This window comes from Melanotaenia boesemani, chromosome 21 (assembly GCF_017639745.1).
Source record: "Melanotaenia boesemani isolate fMelBoe1 chromosome 21, fMelBoe1.pri, whole genome shotgun sequence".
NCBI lineage: Eukaryota > Metazoa > Chordata > Actinopteri > Atheriniformes > Melanotaeniidae > Melanotaenia > Melanotaenia boesemani.
Window position 1 is genome coordinate 1,336,806 of NC_055702.1, and position 26,177 is coordinate 1,362,982.

Sequence of the window (26,177 nt, forward strand, 5' to 3'; positions counted from 1 at the left end):
TTAAATTTGCTTGTGCTATATACAAAATATTACATGGACTTGCTTCACAACCTTAAAGGGAATTCATAAAACTGAAATGTCCCACTGGCAGAGCCACTAGGTCCATGGTTAGAGGAGACTGTGAACTACCCTACAATGCACCACCTTTGGGCAATCTGTTCTTTCAGTTAGGGACTGTAACATTAGGAACAGCGTCCCGTTTACCACAAAAGAATGTTCCACATATAGACTGAACTTAAACATTCAAATCAACAGCATCAAAACCTCCATCAAAACCAGGACCAGGAAGGACGGCCATCTTCCTGGACCAGCTGGGGGTGTAGGGGACAGGAAAGAGGTCAACTAGCAGCAGAAGTCTAATCCAGGGATTCCTGCTGAGAAAGAAGAAGTAAAACACAGATGAATGAAATCATCAGATATTTCTGACAGAGCCCAGTGCATCATGGGACGTCCCCCAGCAGAGAGGAACCCAGTGCATCATGGGACGTCCCCCAGCAGAGAGGAGCCCAGTGCATCATGGGACGTCCCCCAGCAGCTACAGCCTATAGCAGCAGGACTAAAGGAGGGATCAGGGTCACCAAGCCAGACCTGCTATAAGATTTATCCTGAAGGAAAGTTTGAAGACGATCTGAAGGTAGACAGGCCTCAGCAAAAACTCTGTTTGTTTCAGAAACTGGAATTCAGATAGAAATAGTAGATTATAAGACCCAGTTTGTGTTCTGAAAGCAAAAATCCTGATTAAACAATTCTTTCACAAGTAATACACCTGATGAGCTGTTTGTTTTTCTCCCTCTAATATTCAGATTATTGTAATATCTGTGTTGGTATTGTCTGGCACGTCACTGATGAAGTAATGGAATTGGCTCATAACAGACTCAGGACTAATGAATCAATACTGTTCATGTTCAGCTTCTTCCTCTGCAGCTCCTGGTTGGATGCAGGTGTGTTTAATGAGTGTAATTAGTGCAGAGCACATGTATAAGAGCAGCCTCTGGCTGCTGTAGGTGAGTTGCTGTTCTGAGGGAAACATGGTGATGGAGCTTTCTGGAAGGTCAGCTATTAAGGTTTGGAGTCAATCTGAGTGGTTGTTGCAGCATTTGGGGTGTTTACCTGTCCAACTGTCTTCCAGGGTTTCTTGGATCTGCCTGCTTTTTGGTCTGGCTGCTGGTTTTCCTGCAGCTTCTCCTCCTGCAGCTGGACCAAGAGGCTTCAGCTCCTCTCAATCTGCCTCCCCAAGAACCTGGTACACGGACAGAACTGTCAAGTTCCCAGTGCCGTCCCAGTCAGGAACGTCATCATTTGGTAGCTCCGGGTCTGGGGTCTTCTCTGCTGGTGGTGGATCCGGGTCTGGGCTCTCTGCTGGTGGTGGATCCGGGTCTGGGCTCTTCTCTGCTGAGGATGCTGCACTACAGGTTTTCCAGGACCTGTCGTCCTTGGGGAGCAACCTGCAGGATGCCCGTCAGATGAGCCTCGGTGAGGCCTGGAACAACAACAACAACCAGGTGGCCTTCGGCAGTGTTGCAGGTTATCCTCATTATGCAGTTTCCCACGTCGTCCACTACAACAGCGGCTACCAGCGAGCAAGGGACGGACGTACTGATCAGAAATATGTGGACGATCTCTCTGGCCACATTCCTCTACCTGAAATCCACCCGGGACAAAAGGGTGGAAGTGGATCTAAAGGCCAGCAGGTCCAGAGAGGTAAGAGGAGCTCGGTTATGAACCTTTCAACATGTCGTCTTTTCTACTCACCACGTCTCCTCTTGCCTCCCTCTCCTGCAGGATGAACATCGACCGGAACATGTGAAACTGAATAAAGCTTTCTTGGTTATGTCATTGCTTCAGACTTTCGTTTTCTTGTGTAAACCAGGAACAGTTCAGTGAAGCAATAACTGGGACCGCCCTATGGAGCTTTACAGCCAATGCCGGCCCTCTTGCCCCTTTCAGATTCAGAAACCACAACAAGACGCGGTAACCTTGTGTGGGGGCACATTTCACCAGCATCAGCTACGCAGGCCCTTCCATACGATGCCGTGCCAGTATAAATCCAGCTTTAGCATGAAATGAAAAGAGGAAACCAAAATTAATTCCTTGCATTTCAAATCTGTATTTTCATTTAACCAAATGTACGAAAGGTTTATGGAACATTAAATGGAATATTACAGCATTGTTAAGTATTCAAACATTTATTCCAGATTAGAAAATGGCATTAAGGCATTTACAGAATATCCCACTTTATTGTATGTTCAGGTAAATGGAACTTACCTTGTGGCATATTTGCAGATCAATATTATTCAAAATAAAAGATCCATTTATTAAGGATGATATCTATTGGGGGGGGGGGGGGGGGGAAAGGAAAAGATTAGGTTAATTACACCTGTGTGTAGCGCTATTGCTCCATCGGTGCATTGGATCTGGCACTCTGGGCATCATAGAAACACCTGAGTCACATCAAGTTAATCAGCATTGAAGAAGCATCATATCTGTCTCACAGCATTTATGACATGTTTTATGCTAAAAATGAGTTCTGGTCTTCCTGTAGTGAAGATAACTGAAGCAGAGCCAAGCCCGTGATCTGTGGCTTGGGAATTATACATTTCTTGGAGGGATGGATTGCTTTGTGACCTCTGGCTCCTGGTTTGTCAAAGTCAGGAGGTGGTTTTCATCATGTGAGTAGCAGTGTCTTTGTACGTCTTCAAGCGCACATACAGTCGTGGGTTTCTGCCTAATGTCAACAGCATCACTTCTTCCAAGTTAAACTTCGGAAGTAGAGACCGGGGCCTGTTCCGGAGGCCGGCTCCATCACCAACCTCCAGGCCTGCACCTCGCCCACAGTAGAGGCGACACAAGCTGGCTAATCCCACCATCGTGCTGGCCAACGTACGTTCTTTGGACAATAAACTGGACTCTACGTCTTCTACAGACAACTCAGAAGGCTGTGAGAGAGTGCTGTGATTGGATTTACAGAAACTTGGACCACGCCGTTCAGCTGGAGCGGCTAACCTGCTATCAGGCAGACAGAGCTCTCGCTGAGGAAGGGAAGACTCGTGGTGGCTGTGTTGACATCTACGATGCCTGGTGTCGAGACACTGCTGTGGCCTGCAAACACTGCTCACTTTCAGGGGAGTTTATGGTCATTAAATGCGACATTCTACCTTCCGAGGGAGTTTACAGCTATACTGCTCGTTACCATTTACTTTCCTCCGCGCGCCAGTGGAAACACGAGTGAAGCATTGAATTTACTGTATCAACACACCAGTGAGCAGCAGACAGCCCACCCTGATGCCTTTCTTATCTTGGCTGGGGATTTCAACCACAGACCCAAAGAGTTTCCAAAACTACACAGAGACACTTTCCAACAAGTAGAAACAGACTGGACCAGGTTTACACCACCCAGGGAGGAGCTTACAAGGCCCTTTCCCCTCCCACACCTCAGCGCCTCTGACCACATCACTGTCATGCTAATGCAGCATACAGACCACCAGTTAAAGTCAAACCAGTTCTCAGGTCACGTCAAAAGGTTCATAACTGAGCTCCTCTTACCTCTCTGGACCTGCAGATCCAATCACACCTTCCGTCCGTGGTGGATTTCAGGTAGAGGAATGTGGCCAGAGAGATCGTCCACATATTTCTGATCAGTACGTCCGTCCCTTGCTCGCTGGTAGCCGCTGTTGTAGTGGACGACGTGGGAAACTGCATAATGAGGATAACCTGCAACACTGCCGAAGGCCACCTGGTTGTTGTTGTTCCAGTTGTTGTAGTACAGCATCCCCAGCAGAGAAGACCCCAGACCCAGAGTCACCACCAACAAAGACCCCAGACCCGGAGCTACCAAATGATGACGTTCCTGACTGGGACGGCACGGGGAACTTGACAGTTCTGTCCGTGTACCAGGTTCTTGGGGCGGCAGATTGAGAGGAGCTGAAGCCTCTTGTCCAGCTGCAGGAGGAGAAGCTGCAGGAAAACCAGCAGCCAGACCAAAAAGCAGGCAGATCCAAGAAACCCTGGAAGACAGTTGGACAGGTAAATACTAATGATGGGTCTGGGAACATTGATGCGTCAGCAGGTGTGTGAAGCCAATAGAGTGAAACCTCGTGTAAGTGCACGTATTGCTTTAAGAAAAAGTCACATGACCAATACAGCTGCTGCTTTGCGTGTCAATGAGGTGCTTACGGTGTTTAAAGGGAAGCATGTCTGTCAGCATGATACGTCTCTACCAAAAGAATCACACATTTCTCCCGGTCATCCATTGTGGAGCACAAAAGAAAAAAGGTTTCTGCCATGTGGGGCCTTTTATCTTATATCAGGAAATAAGGTATTTGTTTTGTTTTCCTTATTTTATCCTGTTATTCCCACTTACCGCTTTATCAATAAGAGTTTTAATCCATTTCAATGTGACTCTTCGTGTTAATCATTTTATTTTCTGCAGGTTAAATGTCGCATTTGCTCGACTGAACTATTGTACATAAATAAAAGCACCTCCTCAATGCTAAGTCATTACACAGCAAAGCATGAAAATGAGGAGGCCACAAACACACCTGGAATAAACACAGCTACACGGACATTTTAAAACTCCCTCAAGGTTGTTTGATTTATAATGAAGACATATTATTTGCCATTTCATTTTTGACCTTCACACTTTCAGAAAGCCGGCATTGGACCAGGCAGAATTTTATTATCAAGGACTGCTAACCCCACAGCATTGGGTGGGGTTGGGATGATGTAGTGGGGGGTTCAGGGAACTGCTTCAGGTCCTTCAGCCATCATATGTTTTGCCAACCAGAAAGGTTTGTATAGAAAATGTCTAGAGAAGTAGTTGATATAATGAATTTAACACTTAATTTGAATATTGATTTGCATTTGGTTTGACTTGGTTTATTCTGCAGACTGACAGAAATGTCGGCCAAAAGATATGAGGAGGAACGAGAACGAGTGAAAATGGAAGTACAGCGAGCTGCGGCAGAGAGTATAACGACTGGCATGTGGACATCTGTGAGCTTACCTGCCTCTTACCTGTCACTACATTAATGAAAGTATGCAGCTGTGTACGTCTGTGCTGGGAGTGCAATAAAAAACAGTCCAAAGGGGCATGATGGATGACTGGGCCATAGCAGGGCCAGAACTGGGCCAGAACTAATAGTGTCTTGTGACCGATGCAGCACCAAACATTTCATCTTCAAGAAGTCTCCAAATTCAGCATTCAGTTTGCATTGCACACACTCCTAATGTAATAGTAAAGAAATCGTGATCAAATGCCAACACTTACAAACCTGGGAAAGCTGTAGCACACGTCAGATCAAGCATCACAGCCAAAGAGAAGCAACAGATGGGACAGCCAACCCTGAAACTTATCATGAGGTACCAACATGTTGGAACAGCACATATCACATGCTGGCAAGGCTAAAAGATAAAGAGCCAGTGGATCTCTTCCCTCACTACAAACAGACATAACTCCACTGACTGCTGATGAGTTTACCATCATAGGAGAAGCACTTCTTCTGCTGTCTCCTCTCCATCAAGCGACAGATGAGCTGTCTGAGAAGAGTTTTAAGGATCAAAGGTCATCCCATGATGAAATTGCTTTATCGTGTGCACACAGGCAGCAATCCACCTGCATGAACACCCTAGACACCGAGTCACAGACACTGCTTCCAATCTAGAGTCGTAGAGACCACATCAACACTTCTGGACCCCAGATTTGAATCACTCGGGTTTCACAGTTCCTCCAAACGCAGGGAGGCCGTCAACAGACCAGAGTCATGACATCAACTGAGCCACGATCTGGACCTTCTTCACAACAGATATCAGTACCCACTTCAGGCATGTTATTCAGTATTAACAGTTTATTTGTACATTTATTCACTTGTAACTCATGAACCATTTTGTAGTTGATGACTAAAGAGCCAATTTATTGTTTTTTTAGAAAACCTGCAGACCACCGACACTACAGCCAATTCAGTAACTGAGGTCCAGAGATACCTGGCAGAGAGCAACACTGGGAGATCTCAGGATCCTTTAAAGTACTGGGAACATGAAAGCACGCTAACCAGACCTCTTCCAGAGTCCCTGCAGGTTTGATGCTCACCAGCCTAACTCTTCTCTACAGCCGGAGAACTTGCAGCAAAATGTCATCACCTCAATAAAACTTTATATTAAAGACCCTCCCTGCCTCAAATACAAGAACATCAGCAAAGTCACATTCACAGAACTGTCACGTTGATTTTCATGTTATGATACATTCACATTATTTAATAACCATAAATTTTATAGAGAGGTATGTTAAACTTCCATTAAGATACGAATAACACATAAAACATGAAACACGATGACTTAATAACATTAGATGTACAAGGTCACTGAATCTGTGTGTCAGCTGAGTTTCTCAAAAAGGTTGCCTGTGATGTCGTTTAGGATCCAGCAGGAGTCATGATGGAGCAGCCTGGGTAAAATACCGCCTTCACGAGGCCTCATCTACCATCGCTGGTAACCCCCCGAATGCTGCAACAGTCACTCACCTTCATAGCTGACCTTCCAGAAAGCTCCATCACCATGTTTCCTTCAGAGTGACTCACCTACAGCAACCAGAGGCTTATACAGTCTATTCTATTCTATTCTATTCTATTCTATTCAGACGTTTTCCTCCAAAGCAACTTCCATCTGAGAGGAAGAACAACACCAGCAGGAACCAACCAGGAGGGACGTCGTCATTAAGTGGTAGTCAGACTGCTGGAGTCCAGGTGTATCCAGGTGCTGTCAGGTAGTGCTGGAAGCTTTATTTCCCCTCCCTACAAGTCTTTTGTTTAATTACAAGATCATGATTTCATCATGACACTTCTTCAGTACTTGGTTGAACCAAAGAGCTGGACAAATCTTTCTACCTCATTCTGAGTAGAAGAGTTAATCTAAGTGTGGAAATTCTCCTTAAATAACTGAAGCTTTAGCTTGCTTTTAAAAGTGGATAAGGACTCTGCGGATCGGACGGAGTTTGGTAGATGGTTCCACCACCGGGGAACAACAGAGGAGAAGAGTCTAGCTACTGATGTGGCGCCACCTTGTGGTGGGAGCACTAGGCGTCTTTCACTGGTAGAGTGTAACTGTGGAGAGGGAGTGTAGCTCTGGATTAAGGAGTGGAGGTAGACCGGAGCCGTTTGGGTTATTGTTTTGTAAGCCAGAAGCAGAGCTTTGAATCTGATGAGCTGCAACTGGAAGCCAGTGAAGAGCGATTAGCAGCGGACTGACATGAGCTCTTTTGGGCTGGTTGAAGACCAGACGTGCTGCTGCGTTCTGGATCATCTGCAGAGGTTTAACTGAGCATGCAGGCAGGCAGTAAACCAGCGGCAGCTTTGTTTATAAGAACATGCCTTAGACTGTGTCTTAGCTTTTGTATAGACAGAGGTCCATCCAACACATTGATATAGTAGGCAGTGATGTGTTAATGATCTAGACTCCATGATACACACTATCCAGAGCATGTAGATTGTGAAATGAGGCATGCATGTACAGAACATCACCATAATCTAAGACTGACATAAAGGTAGCAGCAACCAGTCTTTTTTAAGATAAGGTGCTGCAGCAGCAAAGGTCATAGTGTAAAAACTATAAATTATAATTATAGTTAATTATATAATTCTAATTATAAAATTAATTATATCATAGGTAAGAACAGAAACTGTACAGAACAAAAACTATATCAAGAGTCTATATAAGTCTATATAAAAGCATATATCCAGAATGAGCTTACATTATTGCTCTTCTGTGTGTGTTATTAGTTCCTGTTGTGGCTACTGGCAGCAGATTGTAGAGTCTGACTTCAGTATCTCTCCTTCACACACCGCGGTGAAGCAGTCTGTCCCTGAAGGAGCTGCTCAGTGATGTTAAAGAGTCCTGCATGGGGGGGATGTTTCCTCCATCAGAGACGAAAGCTCAGCCATCATTCTCCTCTCCGTCACCACCTCCACCGCATGGTGGGGGCATCTCAGGACAGAGCTGGTCTTCTTAACCAGCTTGTTCAGTCTCTTCCTGTCAGCAAAATGAGAAATGGTCTGTATTTATGAAGCGTTTTACTTTAAACGTTACATTCACACACTGATGGTGGAAGCTGCCATGCAAGGCGCTAACCACGACCCATCAGGAGCCATTTGGGGTTCGGTGTCTTGCTCAGGGACACCTCGACATGAGCTTTCCAGGCCAGGATTGAACTGGCAACCCTCAGGCTACAAGACGACCACGCTGCCCTCACACACTCGAGATGCTGCTGCCCAGAAGACCACACCATCATAGATGGCTGATGCCACCACAGAGTCAAAAAAGGATCTTGGCTGTGTCCTCTGCACCTGGTGTTGAAGGTACTGGAGAATTTAAAAAACATGATTCCCACAGTTCTCCCAGCGTTTTCCAGGTGAGAGAAGGATCCCTGTTGGAGGAAGATGACCACGTCATCCACCCCAACACCAGGCTGATAGGCCAACTGTTGCTGGTCCATTGATGGTCTCACTAGAGGTTGGAGATGGACAAGAACCAGCCTCTTCAAGGTCTTCATCAGATGGGATGTCAGTACCACCGGCCTGTAGCTGTTGGGGTCCTTTGGGTTTGGGGTCTTTGGAACCGGTACCACGCAGGATGTTTTCTACAGCTGTGGGACTCTCCCCAGTTTCAGGCTCTAGTTGAACATGTGACCTACTATCCACACAGCTGGTCTGCACAGGTCTGGAGAAGCCTTGAGCTGATTCCATCTGGACCTGCAGCCTTTCTTGACTTGATCCTCCTGAACTCTTTCCTCACCTGGTTTGTTGTGAGCGGCAGGTTGGGGCAGGGGGGCTGGGTGTAGGAGGTTGTAGGGGGGCAGATGTCTGATTAGCACATCATCGATTCCCTGCAGGGTTCCTTGAGGCCAGAGATGGTTTTAAAGGTGTCATCACCTGGTCTTTTCATGTGTCCATTGTCCTTTAAGAGTCTTTAAATATTTTTTTGAAAACTTATTAAACAAAAAAATCAAAAATTTGTCTGGTGACAGTTCATGCAAGCTTTTGATTAATGTTGATGAAGTGTGTGCTGATTGGCTGCAGGGAGGTCCAGTGCATGCACATTGCGTTCGACTCCAAAACATCAACAGTTTAGTGATGGCGAGCGAACCTGACGAGCAGCAGCTTACAGAATTCAGCCATTGATGTTTGAACCAGACTGAAAGTGAAGATACAAGACGGTGGAAGAAGCACGTTTACAAAGATTTACATGGCAGAGCACTTATTAAAAGGAAAGCACGGGGCTCATTTCTACATTGCAGGGGGTAAAACTTTTAGGCTTGTTCCTTAGCGTTAGCATTAGTGTTTTCTGCGTCAGCAGTAAGCATGACTTTATATGATTATATCATTCCACGTCTAGAGAACGACTTTAGGTGTGGAAGAGGGGCTGGCTGATTCAAATAGCCTCCTGTGAGGAGGAAATCCCAGGAACAAATTCTGCTGTGAACAAAGGGCCCAGATGGAAAAACTCCACTCCATCGTCTTCAAAAGAAAGTTAACAGGGAAGTTAACACTTCGGTCCAACACCAACACACATGTTTTAATTTGGAACATTTCTGGGTGAAGACTCCTTTAAGGCTCCTCCAGACTCTGCTGACATTGTTCTGCTGCAGCTGATTCTTCATCTTCGCTCTGTAGTTGTTCTTTCCCTCCCTGATCTTCCTCCCCTGGACAATCTTCAACTTCTCTTTATTTCCTGACCTAAAGTCCCTCTTTTTCAAGATGAGCTATATGCCTCCTTGGTGTTGGCATAAAATAAATCCAATATTTTATTGTCTCTGGTGTGACATGAAACATATTAAGTGAAAGTGGGCAGAGTAGATGATGGCAAGACATGATTAAAACCCCAGAGATAAGAAGGAGGGTATTTGTGTCTGCAGTCTGCTTGTGGCTGAGTGGAGGCCTCATGCTAACGGCTAACAGCTTAATGTCCTTCCTGCAGACCTTCTCTGACCAGGTGGCTGACAGGTGATAGAAAGGATTGATATGCAGGGAAGGGTAAAGAAAAGTTTTGATGAGGGAGCCAGGCAGGAGCACTGACCAGGAAAAGGGAGACACAATTTTTTTAAGGCCTAGATTTTAGTAAATAATTATCTGCTTATTAGAAATTAAAGGGTCATCAAAAGGTAAATTAAATACATCCTTATTTTACACCCGTAAAATCATACATCCTTACATACAGATATCACAAGAAGTTACAACAGACAAAACGACTCAAGAACCATGAAAACATTTCAGTTCCTTAAAACTGATATTTTGAAATTACTGTTCATGTTCAGCTTCTTCCTCTGCAGCTCCTGGTTGGATGCAGGTGTGTTTAATGAGTGTAATTAGTGCAGAGCACATGTATAAGAGCAGCCTCTGGCTGCTGTAGGTGAGTTGCTGTTCTGAGGGAAACATGGTGATGGAGCTTTCTGGAAGGTCAGCTATTAAGGTTTGGAGTCAATCTGAGTGGTTGTTGCAGCATTTGGGGTGTTTACCTGTCCAACTGTCTTCCAGGGTTTCTTGGATCTGCCTGCTTTTTGGTCTGGCTGCTGGTTTTCCTGCAGCTTCTCCTCCTGCAGCTGGACCAAGAGGCTTCAGCTCCTCTCAATCTGCCTCCCCAAGAACCTGGTACACGGACAGAACTGTCAAGTTCCCAGTGCCGTCCCAGTCAGGAACGTCATCATTTGGTAGCTCCGGGTCTGGGGTCTTCTCTGCTGGTGGTGGATCCGGGTCTGGGCTCTCTGCTGGTGGTGGATCCGGGTCTGGGGTCTTCTCTGCTGAGGATGCTGCACTACAGGTTTTCCAGGACCTGTCGTCCTTGGGGAGCAACCTGCAGGATGCCCGTCAGATGAGCCTCGGTGAGGCCTGGAACAACAACAACCAGGTGGCCTTCGGCAGTGTTGCAGGTTATCCTCATTATGCAGTTTCCCACGTCGTCCACTACAACAGCGGCTACCAGCGAGCAAGGGACGGACGTACTGATCAGAAATATGTGGACGATCTCTCTGGCCACATTCCTCTACCTGAAATCCACCCGGGACAAAAGGGTGGAAGTGGATCTAAAGGCCAGCAGGTCCAGAGAGGTAAGAGGAGCTCGGTTATGAACCTTTCAACATGTCGTCTTTTCTACTCACCACGTCTCCTCTTGCCTCCCTCTCCTGCAGGATGAACATCGACCGGAACATGTGAAACTGAATAAAGCTTTCTTGGTTATGTCATTGCTTCAGACTTTCGTTTTCTTGTGTAAACCAGGAACAGTTCAGTGAAGCAATAACTGGGACCGCCCTATGGAGCTTTACAGCCAATGCCGGCCCTCTTGCCCCTTTCAGATTCAGAAACCACAACAAGACGCGGTAACCTTGTGTGGGGGCACATTTCACCAGCATCAGCTACGCAGGCCCTTCCATACGATGCCGTGCCAGTATAAATCCAGCTTTAGCATGAAATGAAAAGAGGAAACCAAAATTAATTCCTTGCATTTCAAATCTGTATTTTCATTTAACCAAATGTACGAAAGGTTTATGGAACATTAAATGGAATATTACAGCATTGTTAAGTATTCAAACATTTATTCCAGATTAGAAAATGGCATTAAGGCATTTACAGAATATCCCACTTTATTGTATGTTCAGGTAAATGGAACTTACCTTGTGGCATATTTGCAGATCAATATTATTCAAAATAAAAGATCCATTTATTAAGGATGATATCTATTGGGGGGGGGGGGGGGGGGAAAGGAAAAGATTAGGTTAATTACACCTGTGTGTAGCGCTATTGCTCCATCGGTGCATTGGATCTGGCACTCTGGGCATCATAGAAACACCTGAGTCACATCAAGTTAATCAGCATTGAAGAAGCATCATATCTGTCTCACAGCATTTATGACATGTTTTATGCTAAAAATGAGTTCTGGTCTTCCTGTAGTGAAGATAACTGAAGCAGAGCCAAGCCCGTGATCTGTGGCTTGGGAATTATACATTTCTTGGAGGGATGGATTGCTTTGTGACCTCTGGCTCCTGGTTTGTCAAAGTCAGGAGGTGGTTTTCATCATGTGAGTAGCAGTGTCTTTGTACGTCTTCAAGCGCACATACAGTCGTGGGTTTCTGCCTAATGTCAACAGCATCACTTCTTCCAAGTTAAACTTCGGAAGTAGAGACCGGGGCCTGTTCCGGAGGCCGGCTCCATCACCAACCTCCAGGCCTGCACCTCGCCCACAGTAGAGGCGACACAAGCTGGCTAATCCCACCATCGTGCTGGCCAACGTACGTTCTTTGGACAATAAACTGGACTCTACGTCTTCTACAGACAACTCAGAAGGCTGTGAGAGAGTGCTGTGATTGGATTTACAGAAACTTGGACCACGCCGTTCAGCTGGAGCGGCTAACCTGCTATCAGGCAGACAGAGCTCTCGCTGAGGAAGGGAAGACTCGTGGTGGCTGTGTTGACATCTACGATGCCTGGTGTCGAGACACTGCTGTGGCCTGCAAACACTGCTCACTTTCAGGGGAGTTTATGGTCATTAAATGCGACATTCTACCTTCCGAGGGAGTTTACAGCTATACTGCTCGTTACCATTTACTTTCCTCCGCGCGCCAGTGGAAACACGAGTGAAGCATTGAATTTACTGTATCAACACACCAGTGAGCAGCAGACAGCCCACCCTGATGCCTTTCTTATCTTGGCTGGGGATTTCAACCACAGACCCAAAGAGTTTCCAAAACTACACAGAGACACTTTCCAACAAGTAGAAACAGACTGGACCAGGTTTACACCACCCAGGGAGGAGCTTACAAGGCCCTTTCCCCTCCCACACCTCAGCGCCTCTGACCACATCACTGTCATGCTAATGCAGCATACAGACCACCAGTTAAAGTCAAACCAGTTCTCAGGTCACGTCAAAAGGTTCATAACTGAGCTCCTCTTACCTCTCTGGACCTGCAGATCCAATCACACCTTCCGTCCGTGGTGGATTTCAGGTAGAGGAATGTGGCCAGAGAGATCGTCCACATATTTCTGATCAGTACGTCCGTCCCTTGCTCGCTGGTAGCCGCTGTTGTAGTGGACGACGTGGGAAACTGCATAATGAGGATAACCTGCAACACTGCCGAAGGCCACCTGGTTGTTGTTGTTCCAGTTGTTGTAGTACAGCATCCCCAGCAGAGAAGACCCCAGACCCAGAGTCACCACCAACAAAGACCCCAGACCCGGAGCTACCAAATGATGACGTTCCTGACTGGGACGGCACGGGGAACTTGACAGTTCTGTCCGTGTACCAGGTTCTTGGGGCGGCAGATTGAGAGGAGCTGAAGCCTCTTGGTCCAGCTGCAGGAGGAGAAGCTGCAGGAAAACCAGCAGCCAGACCAAAAAGCAGGCAGATCCAAGAAACCCTGGAAGACAGTTGGACAGGTAAATACTAATGATGGGTCTGGGAACATTGATGCGTCAGCAGGTGTGTGAAGCCAATAGAGTGAAACCTCGTGTAAGTGCACGTATTGCTTTAAGAAAAAGTCACATGACCAATACAGCTGCTGCTTTGCGTGTCAATGAGGTGCTTACGGTGTTTAAAGGGAAGCATGTCTGTCAGCATGATGCGTCTCTACCAAAAGAATCACACATTTCTCCCGGTCATCCATTGTGGAGCACAAAAGAAAAAAGGTTTCTGCCATGTGGGGCCTTTTATCTTATATCAGGAAATAAGGTATTTGTTTTGTTTTCCTTATTTTATCCTGTTATTCCCACTTACCGCTTTATCAATAAGAGTTTTAATCCATTTCAATGTGACTCTTCGTGTTAATCATTTTATTTTCTGCAGGTTAAATGTCGCATTTGCTCGACTGAACTATTGTACATAAATAAAAGCACCTCCTCAATGCTAAGTCATTACACAGCAAAGCATGAAAATGAGGAGGCCACAAACACACCTGGAATAAACACAGCTACACGGACATTTTAAAACTCCCTCAAGGTTGTTTGATTTATAATGAAGACATATTATTTGCCATTTCATTTTTGACCTTCACACTTTCAGAAAGCCGGCATTGGACCAGGCAGAATTTTATTATCAAGGACTGCTAACCCCACAGCATTGGGTGGGGTTGGGATGATGTAGTGGGGGGTTCAGGGAACTGCTTCAGGTCCTTCAGCCATCATATGTTTTGCCAACCAGAAAGGTTTGTATAGAAAATGTCTAGAGAAGTAGTTGATATAATGAATTTAACACTTAATTTGAATATTGATTTGCATTTGGTTTGACTTGGTTTATTCTGCAGACTGACAGAAATGTCGGCCAAAAGATATGAGGAGGAACGAGAACGAGTGAAAATGGAAGTACAGCGAGCTGCGGCAGAGAGTATAACGACTGGCATGTGGACATCTGTGAGCTTACCTGCCTCTTACCTGTCACTACATTAATGAAAGTATGCAGCTGTGTACGTCTGTGCTGGGAGTGCAATAAAAAACAGTCCAAAGGGGCATGATGGATGACTGGGCCATAGCAGGGCCAGAACTGGGCCAGAACTAATAGTGTCTTGTGACCGATGCAGCACCAAACATTTCATCTTCAAGAAGTCTCCAAATTCAGCATTCAGTTTGCATTGCACACACTCCTAATGTAATAGTAAAGAAATCGTGATCAAATGCCAACACTTACAAACCTGGGAAAGCTGTAGCAAACGTCAGATCAAGCATCACAGCCAAAGAGAAGCAACAGATGGGACAGCCAACCCTGAAACTTATCATGAGGTACCAACATGTTGGAACAGCACATATCACATGCTGGCAAGGCTAAAAGATAAAGAGCCAGTGGATCTCTTCCCTCACTACAAACAGACATAACTCCACTGACTGCTGATGAGTTTACCATCATAGGAGAAGCACTTCTTCTGCTGTCTCCTCTCCATCAAGCGACAGATGAGCTGTCTGAGAAGAGTTTTAAGGATCAAAGGTCATCCCATGATGAAATTGCTTTATCGTGTGCACACAGGCAGCAATCCACCTGCATGAACACCCTAGACACCGAGTCACAGACACTGCTTCCAATCTAGAGTCGTAGAGACCACATCAACACTTCTGGACCCCAGATTTGAATCACTCGGGTTTCACAGTTCCTCCAAACGCAGGGAGGCCGTCAACAGACCAGAGTCATGACATCAACTGAGCCACGATCTGGACCTTCTTCACAACAGATATCAGTACCCACTTCAGGCATGTTATTCAGTATTAACAGTTTATTTGTACATTTATTCACTTGTAACTCATGAACCATTTTGTAGTTGATGACTAAAGAGCCAATTTATTGTTTTTTTAGAAAACCTGCAGACCACCGACACTACAGCCAATTCAGTAACTGAGGTCCAGAGATACCTGGCAGAGAGCAACACTGGGAGATCTCAGGATCCTTTAAAGTACTGGGAACATGAAAGCACGCTAACCAGACCTCTTCCAGAGTCCCTGCAGGTTTGATGCTCACCAGCCTAACTCTTCTCTACAGCCGGAGAACTTGCAGCAAAATGTCATCACCTCAATAAAACTTTATATTAAAGACCCTCCCTGCCTCAAATACAAGAACATCAGCAAAGTCACATTCACAGAACTGTCACGTTGATTTTCATGTTATGATACATTCACATTATTTAATAACCATAAATTTTATAGAGAGGTATGTTAAACTTCCATTAAGATACGAATAACACATAAAACATGAAACACGATGACTTAATAACATTAGATGTACAAGGTCACTGAATCTGTGTGTCAGCTGAGTTTCTCAAAAAGGTTGCCTGTGATGTCGTTTAGGATCCAGCAGGAGTCATGATGGAGCAGCCTGGGTAAAATACCGCCTTCACGAGGCCTCATCTACCATCGCTGGTAACCCCCCGAATGCTGCAACAGTCACTCACCTTCATAGCTGACCTTCCAGAAAGCTCCATCACCATGTTTCCTTCAGAGTGACTCACCTACAGCAACCAGAGGCTTATACAGTCTATTCTATTCTATTCTATTCTATTCTATTCTATTCAGACGTTTTCCTCCAAAGCAACTTCCATCTGAGAGGAAGAACAACACCAGCAGGAACCAACCAGGAGGGACGTCGTCATTAAGTGGTAGTCAGACTGCTGGAGTCCAGGTGTATCCAGGTGCTGTCAGGTAGTGCTGGAAGCTTTATTTCCCCTCCCTACAAGTCTTTTGTTTAATTACAAGATCATGATTTCATCATGACACTTCTTCAGTACTTGGTTGAACCAAAGAGCTGGACAAATCTTTCTACCTCATTCTGAGTAGAAGAGTTAATCTAAGTGTGGAAATTCTCCTTAAATAACTGAAGCTTTAGCTTGCTTTTAAAAGTGGATAAGGACTCTGCGGATCGGACGGAGTTTGGTAGATGGTTCCACCACCGGGGAACAACAGAGGAGAAGAGTCTAGCTACTGATGTGGCGCCACCTTGTGGTGGGAGCACTAGGCGTCTTTCACTGGTAGAGTGTAACTGTGGAGAGGGAGTGTAGCTCTGGATTAAGGAGTGGAGGTAGACCGGAGCCGTTTGGGTTATTGTTTTGTAAGCCAGAAGCAGAGCTTTGAATCTGATGAGCTGCAACTGGAAGCCAGTGAAGAGCGATTAGCAGCGGACTGACATGAGCTCTTTTGGGCTGGTTGAAGACCAGACGTGCTGCTGCGTTCTGGATCATCTGCAGAGGTTTAACTGAGCATGCAGGCAGGCAGTAAACCAGCGGCAGCTTTGTTTATAAGAACATGCCTTAGACTGTGTCTTAGCTTTTGTATAGACAGAGGTCCATCCAACACATTGATATAGTAGGCAGTGATGTGTTAATGATCTAGACTCCATGATACACACTATCCAGAGCATGTAGATTGTGAAATGAGGCATGCATGTACAGAACATCACCATAATCTAAGACTGACATAAAGGTAGCAGCAACCAGTCTTTTTTAAGATAAGGTGCTGCAGCAGCAAAGGTCATAGTGTAAAAACTATAAATTATAATTATAGTTAATTATATAATTCTAATTATAAAATTAATTATATCATAGGTAAGAACAGAAACTGTACAGAACAAAAACTATATCAAGAGTCTATATAAGTCTATATAAAAGCATATATCCAGAATGAGCTTACATTATTGCTCTTCTGTGTGTGTTATTAGTTCCTGTTGTGGCTACTGGCAGCAGATTGTAGAGTCTGACTTCAGTATCTCTCCTTCACACACCGCGGTGAAGCAGTCTGTCCCTGAAGGAGCTGCTCAGTGATGTTAAAGAGTCCTGCATGGGGGGGATGTTTCCTCCATCAGAGACGAAAGCTCAGCCATCATTCTCCTCTCCGTCACCACCTCCACCGCATGGTGGGGGCATCTCAGGACAGAGCTGGTCTTCTTAACCAGCTTGTTCAGTCTCTTCCTGTCAGCAAAATGAGAAATGGTCTGTATTTATGAAGCGTTTTACTTTAAACGTTACATTCACACACTGATGGTGGAAGCTGCCATGCAAGGCGCTAACCACGACCCATCAGGAGCCATTTGGGGTTCGGTGTCTTGCTCAGGGACACCTCGACATGAGCTTTCCAGGCCAGGATTGAACTGGCAACCCTCAGGCTACAAGACGACCACGCTGCCCTCACACACTCGAGATGCTGCTGCCCAGAAGACCACACCATCATAGATGGCTGATGCCACCACAGAGTCAAAAAAGGATCTTGGCTGTGTCCTCTGCACCTGGTGTTGAAGGTACTGGAGAATTTAAAAAACATGATTCCCACAGTTCTCCCAGCGTTTTCCAGGTGAGAGAAGGATCCCTGTTGGAGGAAGATGACCACGTCATCCACCCCAACACCAGGCTGATAGGCCAACTGTTGCTGGTCCATTGATGGTCTCACTAGAGGTCGGAGATGGACAAGAACCAGCCTCTTCAAGGTCTTCATCAGATGGGATGTCAGTACCACCGGCCTGTAGCTGTTGGGGTCCTTTGGGTTTGGGGTCTTTGGAACCGGTACCACGCAGGATGTTTTCTACAGCTGTGGGACTCTCCCCAGTTTCAGGCTCTAGTTGAACATGTGACCTACTATCCACACAGCTGGTCTGCACAGGTCTGGAGAAGCCTTGAGCTGATTCCATCTGGACCTGCAGCCTTTCTTGACTTGATCCTCCTGAACTCTTTCCTCACCTGGTTTGTTGTGAGCGGCAGGTTGGGGCAGGGGGGCTGGGTGTAGGAGGTTGTAGGGGGGCAGATGTCTGATTAGCACATCATCGATTCCCTGCAGGGTTCCTTGAGGCCAGAGATGGTTTTAAAGGTGTCATCACCTGGTCTTTTCATGTGTCCATTGTCCTTTAAGAGTCTTTAAATATTTTTTTGAAAACTTATTAAACAAAAAAATCAAAAATTTGTCTGGTGACAGTTCATGCAAGCTTTTGATTAATGTTGATGAAGTGTGTGCTGATTGGCTGCAGGGAGGTCCAGTGCATGCACATTGCGTTCGACTCCAAAACATCAACAGTTTAGTGATGGCGAGCGAACCTGACGAGCAGCAGCTTACAGAATTCAGCCATTGATGTTTGAACCAGACTGAAAGTGAAGATACAAGACGGTGGAAGAAGCACGTTTACAAAGATTTACATGGCAGAGCACTTATTAAAAGGAAAGCACGGGGCTCATTTCTACATTGCAGGGGGTAAAACTTTTAGGCTTGTTCCTTAGCGTTAGCATTAGTGTTTTCTGCGTCAGCAGTAAGCATGACTTTATATGATTATATCATTCCACGTCTAGAGAACGACTTTAGGTGTGGAAGAGGGGCTGGCTGATTCAAATAGCCTCCTGTGAGGAGGAAATCCCAGGAACAAATTCTGCTGTGAACAAAGGGCCCAGATGGAAAAACTCCACTCCATCGTCTTCAAAAGAAAGTTAACAGGGAAGTTAACACTTCGGTCCAACACCAACACACATGTTTTAATTTGGAACATTTCTGGGTGAAGACTCCTTTAAGGCTCCTCCAGACTCTGCTGACATTGTTCTGCTGCAGCTGATTCTTCATCTTCGCTCTGTAGTTGTTCTTTCCCTCCCTGATCTTCCTCCCCTGGACAATCTTCAACTTCTCTTTATTTCCTGACCTAAAGTCCCTCTTTTTCAAGATGAGCTATATGCCTCCTTGGTGTTGGCATAAAATAAATCCAATATTTTATTGTCTCTGGTGTGACATGAAACATATTAAGTGAAAGTGGGCAGAGTAGATGATGGCAAGACATGATTAAAACCCCAGAGATAAGAAGGAGGGTATTTGTGTCTGCAGTCTGCTTGTGGCTGAGTGGAGGCCTCATGCTAACGGCTAACAGCTTAATGTCCTTCCTGCAGACCTTCTCTGACCAGGTGGCTGACAGGTGATAGAAAGGATTGATATGCAGGGAAGGGTAAAGAAAAGTTTTGATGAGGGAGCCAGGCAGGAGCACTGACCAGGAAAAGGGAGACACAATTTTTTTAAGGCCTAGATTTTAGTAAATAATTATCTGCTTATTAGAAATTAAAGGGTCATCAAAAGGTAAATTAAATACATCCTTATTTTACACCCGTAAAATCATACATCCTTACATACAGATATCACAAGAAGTTACAACAGACAAAACGACTCAAGAACCATGAAAACATTTCAGTTCCTTAAAACTGATATTTTGAAATTACTGTTCATGTTCAGCTTCTTCCTCTGCAGCTCCTGGTTGGATGCAGGTGTGTTTAATGAGTGTAATTAGTGCAGAGCACATGTATAAGAGCAGCCTCTGGCTGCTGTAGGTGAGTTGCTGTTCTGAGGGAAACATGGTGATGGAGCTTTCTGGAAGGTCAGCTATTAAGGTTTGGAGTCAATCTGAGTGGTTGTTGCAGCATTTGGGGTGTTTACCTGTCCAACTGTCTTCCAGGGTTTCTTGGATCTGCCTGCTTTTTGGTCTGGCTGCTGGTTTTCCTGCAGCTTCTCCTCCTGCAGCTGGACCAAGAGGCTTCAGCTCCTCTCAATCTGCCTCCCCAAGAACCTGGTACACGGACAGAACTGTCAAGTTCCCAGTGCCGTCCCAGTCAGGAACGTCATCATTTGGTAGCTCCGGGTCTGGGGTCTTCTCTGCTGGTGGTGGATCCGGGTCTGGGCTCTCTGCTGGTGGTGGATCCGGGTCTGGGGTCTTCTCTGCTGGGGATGCTGCACTACAGGTTTTCCAGGACCTGTCGTCCTTGGGGAGCAACCTACAGGATGCCCGTCAGATGAGCCTCGGTGAGGCCTGGAACAACAACAACCAGGTGGCCTTCGGCAGTGTTGCAGGTTATCCTAATTATGCAGTTTCCCACGTCGTCCACTACAACAGCGGCTACCAGCGAGCAAGGGACGGACGTACTGATCAGAAATATGTGGACGATCTCTCTGGCCACATTCCTCTACCTGAAATCCACCCGGGACAAAAGGGTGGAAGTGGATCTAAAGGCCAGCAGGTCCAGAGAGGTAAGAGGAGCTCGGTTATGAACCTTCTGACGTGATCTATTTTTTTTTTTTTTTTTTTTTTTTTTTTTCCCTTGTCCTCACTGGTCGCTTCTTGCAGGATGAATTTGGTGACTGTTGACGAACCATTGAAGGCTGAATTTTAAATAAAGTTGACTTGACAACATGCCGTCTGAAGTGTTATTGGAACACGCTGAAGTCCAGCTGGTGATTCTGCAGCTTTAGAGACGTTCAGCTCTGCATGTTACACTAGTATTTACGCCACTGATACTCACTTCGGTCCTACGAGGGCCGCAATCCAGCAGGTTTTCCATGTGTAGATGCCACCACATTAACTCGGGATTTTAACACTGGTTGGAGCGGCCAATATGAACAGTTGATTCCGATTAGAGAACCAAGGAGACCGGAGGTAGCTTAGAACCTTTAATGCTGGCTTAACTGGTACAGCAGATAGCATTTGACACACTGGATTAGGATTAAGATGAGCAGGTGTGTGATTTTTATATCATTCACGCACACCAAACGTTGTGCTGATCAAAGCAACGTAACAACATATGTGCGTCGATTAACAATGCACGTCTAGAAACGCGGAACTAAATATTCGTTCCCCCCAGTCTTTCTGACACAGCCGCCCCCAATTGTCTGTCAGGATAATTGTTCGTCCCCAGAAAGACTGTCTGGGGCGCGATCACCTTCCTCAGTGAGCTGGGGAAGGGGAATCAACCTGATGACAGGACGGGTGTAGATCTTCTCTTTCACCTTCACCACCGCTGTACGTACTCGACCATCTGCTGCAGGAAAGGTTTCAGTCACTGTACCTACAGGCCAGGAGGCTCGCGGGAAGCGGGGATCTACGATGAGGACGACCTGGCCAACGGTGAGCCCCTTCCCGTCGGTCTTCCACTTCTGACGATCCTGCAGACCTGGGAGGTACTGGCGAACGAATGATGACCAGAAGTTATCGGCCAGCACCTGACTCTGCCTCCACCGACGCCTCCCGAGCAGGTCTTCACTGTCGTACAAAGCTTGTGGGAGTGATGAGTCTCTGCGGCCCATCAGCAGCATGCTGGGGGTTATCGGATCGAGATCTGCCACATCTGCTGAAACGTACCCTAAGGGTTTGGCGTTTAGGATTCCTTCTACTTCTACAAGCAGGGTCTGCAGCACTGGCTCTGGGACTACTTGATCTCGTAGTATGACTCTCAGGGATGTCTTGATGGACTTGACCTCCCTCTCCCAAGTTCCTCCAAAGTGTGGAGCAGCTGGAGGGTTAAACTGGAACCGAATTCTCTGCTCAGCTAGCTGTTCTTGCAATTGAGGGCTCATGGCCTTGAAGGCTTCTTGCAGTTCATGGCAGCCACCAGTGAAGTTGGTCCCATTGTCACAGAGAACCTCGAATGGCTTCCCCCTCCGGGCTATGAACCGGCGCAAGGAAAGCAGGAATGCATCGGCATCCAGGCTCTCAAGGAGATCCAAGTGCAGGCATCTGGTTGTCATACATTTGAATAGGATTCCCCATCTCTTCTCGTGGCGACGCCCTATCTTCACAAGGAGGGGGCCGAAGCAGTCGACCCCCACTGAGTAGAAGGGTGGTTTGTACAGGCGCAGCCGTGCAGGTGGAAGATCGGCCATTCTTGGGCCCCGAGGCTTGGCTCGCCAGAACCGGCACTCACGACAGCTGAACTGGTGCTTACGTATCGCCTCACGCCCTCTTAGGATCCAGTATTGACGTCGCAGCTCAGCAAGGACACGTTCGGCGCCTGGATGGTGGAGCCTCTCATCACAGTCCTTAATGAGCAACTTGGTTGTAGGGTGTCCAGAATCTAGGACGATAGGATGGATCGTCTCAGCTTCCAGGTCCGCTGCACGACGAAGCCTTCCGCCGACCCGGACAAGGCCAGTCACCTCTTCGTATTCCGGTGCGAGGGAGCCGATCCTGCTATCCGATGGGACTGGGCGCTGTGCCTTAAGAGCCTTTAACTCTGCGGGGAAGGACTCTGCCTGGGCTCCGACCAGCAAGGCCCTTTCTGCAGCGACATAATCAGAAGCTTCAACCTCATCATCGGGGGTAGCCGCCCCGTGGCGGGACCGCGCAGTGGCTCGTACTAGCTCTTGCCATGACCGGAACTGACTGGCGTCGGGTAGTTGCAGGCTTGAAGTCACTGTAACCACTCCAACAAAGGCACTCTTCTTGAGCTCAGTTGGATCTGGATTGGCAGTGGTGCTCGGCATAGCGGGCCACTGGTCTTGAGACTTGGAGAGGAAGTCAGGGCCAAATCTCCACTGGTTGTGACATGTTAGCTCAGACAAGGTTAGGCCCCTAGTGATGTGGTCTGCCGGGTTACGAGGTGAGTCAACATACCTCCAACTTGTCACGTCTGTGAGGGTCTGGATTTCCGCCACCCGGGTCCCAACGAACACCTTATAACGGCAGGACTCCGACTGCAGCCAGTGAAGAACGGTGGTGGAATCTGACCAGCAGATGACTTCGTGGATAGGGATGGTGAGTTCAGCCTGTATCAACTTGACAAGTTGAGCACCTGTTAGCGCAGCGCTCAGTTCTAGTCGCGGCATGGAGAGGCACTTTTTGGGGGCTACTCTGGAACGGGCTAGTATGAAGGCAATGTGGACGTCACCTTTGTTATCAGTGGTTCGCAGGTAGGCGACCGAACCATATGCTCTCTCTGATGCGTCGCCGAACACGTGGAGCTGTCTAGTCACTGTAGAGGTGTCGGCATTTGGCGGAGTATAGGCCCTTGGAAACTGTACCTGAAGTAGGTTCGGGAGCTCTTCCACCCAGGCAAGCCATTGCTCCTTCAGCTGCTGATGCTCGATAGGTTCATCCCAGCTCGGTTCCTGCTTCCAGAGATCCTGTATGAGAACCTTTGCTCTGGTTGTAAAGGGTATGATGAAGCCTAGTGGATCGTACTGACTAGCAAGAGTCTTGTACAGGTTCCTTAGCGTGGGTCGGAGAGGCTCTGGCGGGCGGTGCTTGTAACCCATGGTGTCGTCGAGGCAGTTCCACTGCAGGCCGAGTGTGGGCTCATCCAGTTCAGCACTATCCCGGGACAACCATAGTTCACTGCTGGCGGATCTAGCTTCAGAGGGCAGATGTTCGATGACTGAAGGTAGGTTGCTAGCCCACTGCCTGATCTCGAAGCCCCCCTCAGCGAGGAGTTTCCGAAGTCCGTCGACAACCGCCTTGGCCTTGGCGGGATCTGGAGTGCTATAAAGGCAGTTATCGACGTAGAAGGCTTGGGCTACAACCTCAGCTAGATCTGATTGGTCTGGTGGACAGTCCTGAACGTGACGCTGCAGCGCATAAGTGGCGCAGCACGGGCTGCAAGTGGTCCCGAATGGAAGGACCTGCCATTCATAGATGTGTGGCTCCTCTTCTCGCTGCATGTTCCTCCACAGGAAGCGCATGATGGGTTTGTCGGCTGCTAGCAGGAGTACCTGGTGAAACATACTCCGAATGTCACCACTGATGGCCACGGTGTGTTGGCGAAATCTCAGGAGCACCCCCAACAGCGATGGACCTAAGGTCGGCCCTGGAAGTAGCTGCTCGTTCAAGGATTGGTCCTTATATTGGAAGGAGCAATTAAAGACAATCCGATCCTTGCCATTATGATGCACCATATGATGCGGAATGTACCAGGACTCGGTTGACTTGAGCGCTTCTTCGGGTGAGATCTTTGCCACATGGCCAGCAGTCTCCAGCTTTAGGATCTCGGAACAGTAAGCAGCAGCTCTTGACGGATCTTTGGCGAGTCTACGTTCAGTGCGGCGAAGACTTGATAGCGCTGCTTCCTTGGGGGCCTTGAGAAGAATTGGTGGAGATCGGCGGAGGAGAGGGGTAGCGTAGCGCTGGACACCTTTTACATCTACTCTGATGGTAGACGCTTGGAGAAGGTTAAGGGCTTGCTGGTCAAGCTTGGACCTGATTACAGCTTTCTCACTGTATGGCAGGGTGTCCAGTTGCCAGAGGCGCTGCACATGCTGGAGTAGCTCTGTGTTGGCTGCAGCTGTAGTGATATGCAAGCATTGGGCTGGACTGCGTGGATTCTGCACCGGTGTCATTGGACCTTGGAGGCACCAGCCGAGACGTGTACATACAGCGATAGGTTCATCCGGAGTGCCCTGGACAATAGGTCGTACGGGTGTGATGAGATGGCACATATCGGACCCGATGAGGAGCAGAGGCTGCACGTGGTTGACTGGAAGAAGTGGGAGGCCTCTCAGGTGTCTGTGAGCGCGCTGTAGTGCAGCTACGGGATAGTTGTGCTCAGCAAAGCTCAGTCCATCAGCAGAAAATGCATTGGAGACAAGATACCTTTCATTTGGCTTGGAAAGGGGGGAGACCTCAAAAGAGACTGTTAGACCTTCTAGCTGTTTCACATTTTGGTGTATTGTCTGTATGGGGAGAGCCTCTGGGGTACCAGACAGCTTGAGAGTTTGCAGGACTGGTGCCAACACAATCGTCCTCTCCGAGCCGTCGTCCAATATAGCATGTGCTTCGACCGCCTGCTTGCCATGGTGGATGAGAATCTTGACTACCTTTAACATGACTCGTTGTGCACGATTGGGACGGTCAAGGTAGACCTTTGTAGCTGAAGAACTCACTGTTGGGACTGCTTTGGATGTATCTTGGATGGAGTCGTGTAGTACTGTGAGATGGAGTTCTTTGCAAACCTTGCAGGGCCGTTTGAGGTTACAGCTCTCCGCGGCATGACTGCGACCACATTTCCAGCACCGGTTTCCATCCCTGATCCACTTCACAATCTGATTGGGAGTGAGCTTCTTGAAGTTATCACAGGAGGTCAGGTAGTGATCTTTATTGTCACAATGCGGACAGTATGGCTGTGACTTGGGAGCAGGCTTGTTATGGCTCGGCTTGGAGGCAGGTGACTCTTCCTTTACCGTGAGGAGCACTGGGGTGGATCGTTCTCTGTAGGAGGTGGAATTCTTTGTGCTCTTAATCGGTTTATTGGGCTCAGTTTGGTACAGGGCCGCAGCACGGCTTGAAATGCGTTTAGCTTGGGACTTGATTTGGAGCCAGGTGGCGAGGTCCGGGAGTGTGTACGTTCGATCAGAGCCTGATTGCAGGATTCCCCGGTTAAGGCAGTACTCCACAAAGCTGTCCCGATAAGCTGGAGGCATTTTACTTAGTAGCCGGTCCACGTGTGACCCACACATGAGTTCAATACCATTCTGTCCTTCAAGGGTTTGCAGCATGCCCACAAGTGATTGGACGGACAGAGCGAAGGAGTCGAAGCTGTTGGCATCGCCCATTCTGAGGGCAGGGGAGTTGAGAATGGTGCCGAGCTCTGACTGCACGAGCTGCCTTGGTTGGCCGTATTTATCTTGTAGCGCATTGAGTGCAGCAGTATATGGACTTGGATGGTGCATGTAGGCCTTTGCGAGTTGTAGAGCACTGGGTAGCTTTAAGTGACTTAGCAGCACTTGGTATTTGTATTGCTCGTTGAGGTGGCTATGGTTGTTTAGTAAACTGTCCAATGCCATCTTTAGGAGGGCGAAATCACTCTCGCGGCCACTCTCGAACACTGGCAGCATGGGCCTAGGGATACCGAAGGCAGCAGCGAACAGCATGTCTGCTCCTGGTTGTGGCTGTAGACCAGGATATGGGGCAGGTGCTGGCAGAAAAGCTTGGTAGGGTAAGGAGGTAGTCGGAGTTTG

General features: G+C 47.3%; 2 protein-coding genes across 2 annotated transcripts; both read left to right on the top strand.

Annotated features, from left to right (window-relative positions):
• Positions 1–10,331: 10,331 nt before the first annotated feature.
• LOC121632687 (uncharacterized protein DDB_G0282077-like) lies at positions 10,332–11,249 on the top strand. The gene is made up of 3 exons (XM_041974360.1): positions 10,332–10,442; positions 10,521–11,089; positions 11,171–11,249. Exons 1-3 carry the CDS (start codon positions 10,420–10,422, stop codon positions 11,173–11,175), a joined length of 597 nt encoding a protein of 198 aa, XP_041830294.1. The 5' UTR covers positions 10,332–10,419; the 3' UTR covers positions 11,176–11,249.
• An 8,476-nt stretch (positions 11,250–19,725) lies between these two features.
• Positions 19,726–20,646, top strand: LOC121632686 (uncharacterized protein DDB_G0282077-like). Its single transcript, XM_041974359.1, has 3 exons — positions 19,726–19,836; positions 19,915–20,483; positions 20,581–20,646. The coding sequence occupies exons 1-3, from the start codon at positions 19,814–19,816 to the stop codon at positions 20,583–20,585; spliced, it is 597 nt and encodes a 198-aa protein (XP_041830293.1). The 5' UTR covers positions 19,726–19,813; the 3' UTR covers positions 20,586–20,646.
• The last annotated feature ends 5,531 nt before the right edge of the window (positions 20,647–26,177 follow it).

Excerpts from the sequence above, each read along its gene's own strand:
- LOC121632687 (XM_041974360.1), top strand. The coding sequence starts at position 10,420 with ATGGTGATGGAGCTTTCTGGAAG. Across the intron at positions 10,443-10,520 it reads GTGATGGAGCTTTCTGGAAG|GGTTTCTTGGATCTGCCTGC; the intron begins GTCAGCTATTAA and ends ACTGTCTTCCAG.
- LOC121632686 (XM_041974359.1), top strand. The coding sequence starts at position 19,814 with ATGGTGATGGAGCTTTCTGGAAG. Across the intron at positions 19,837-19,914 it reads GTGATGGAGCTTTCTGGAAG|GGTTTCTTGGATCTGCCTGC; the intron begins GTCAGCTATTAA and ends ACTGTCTTCCAG.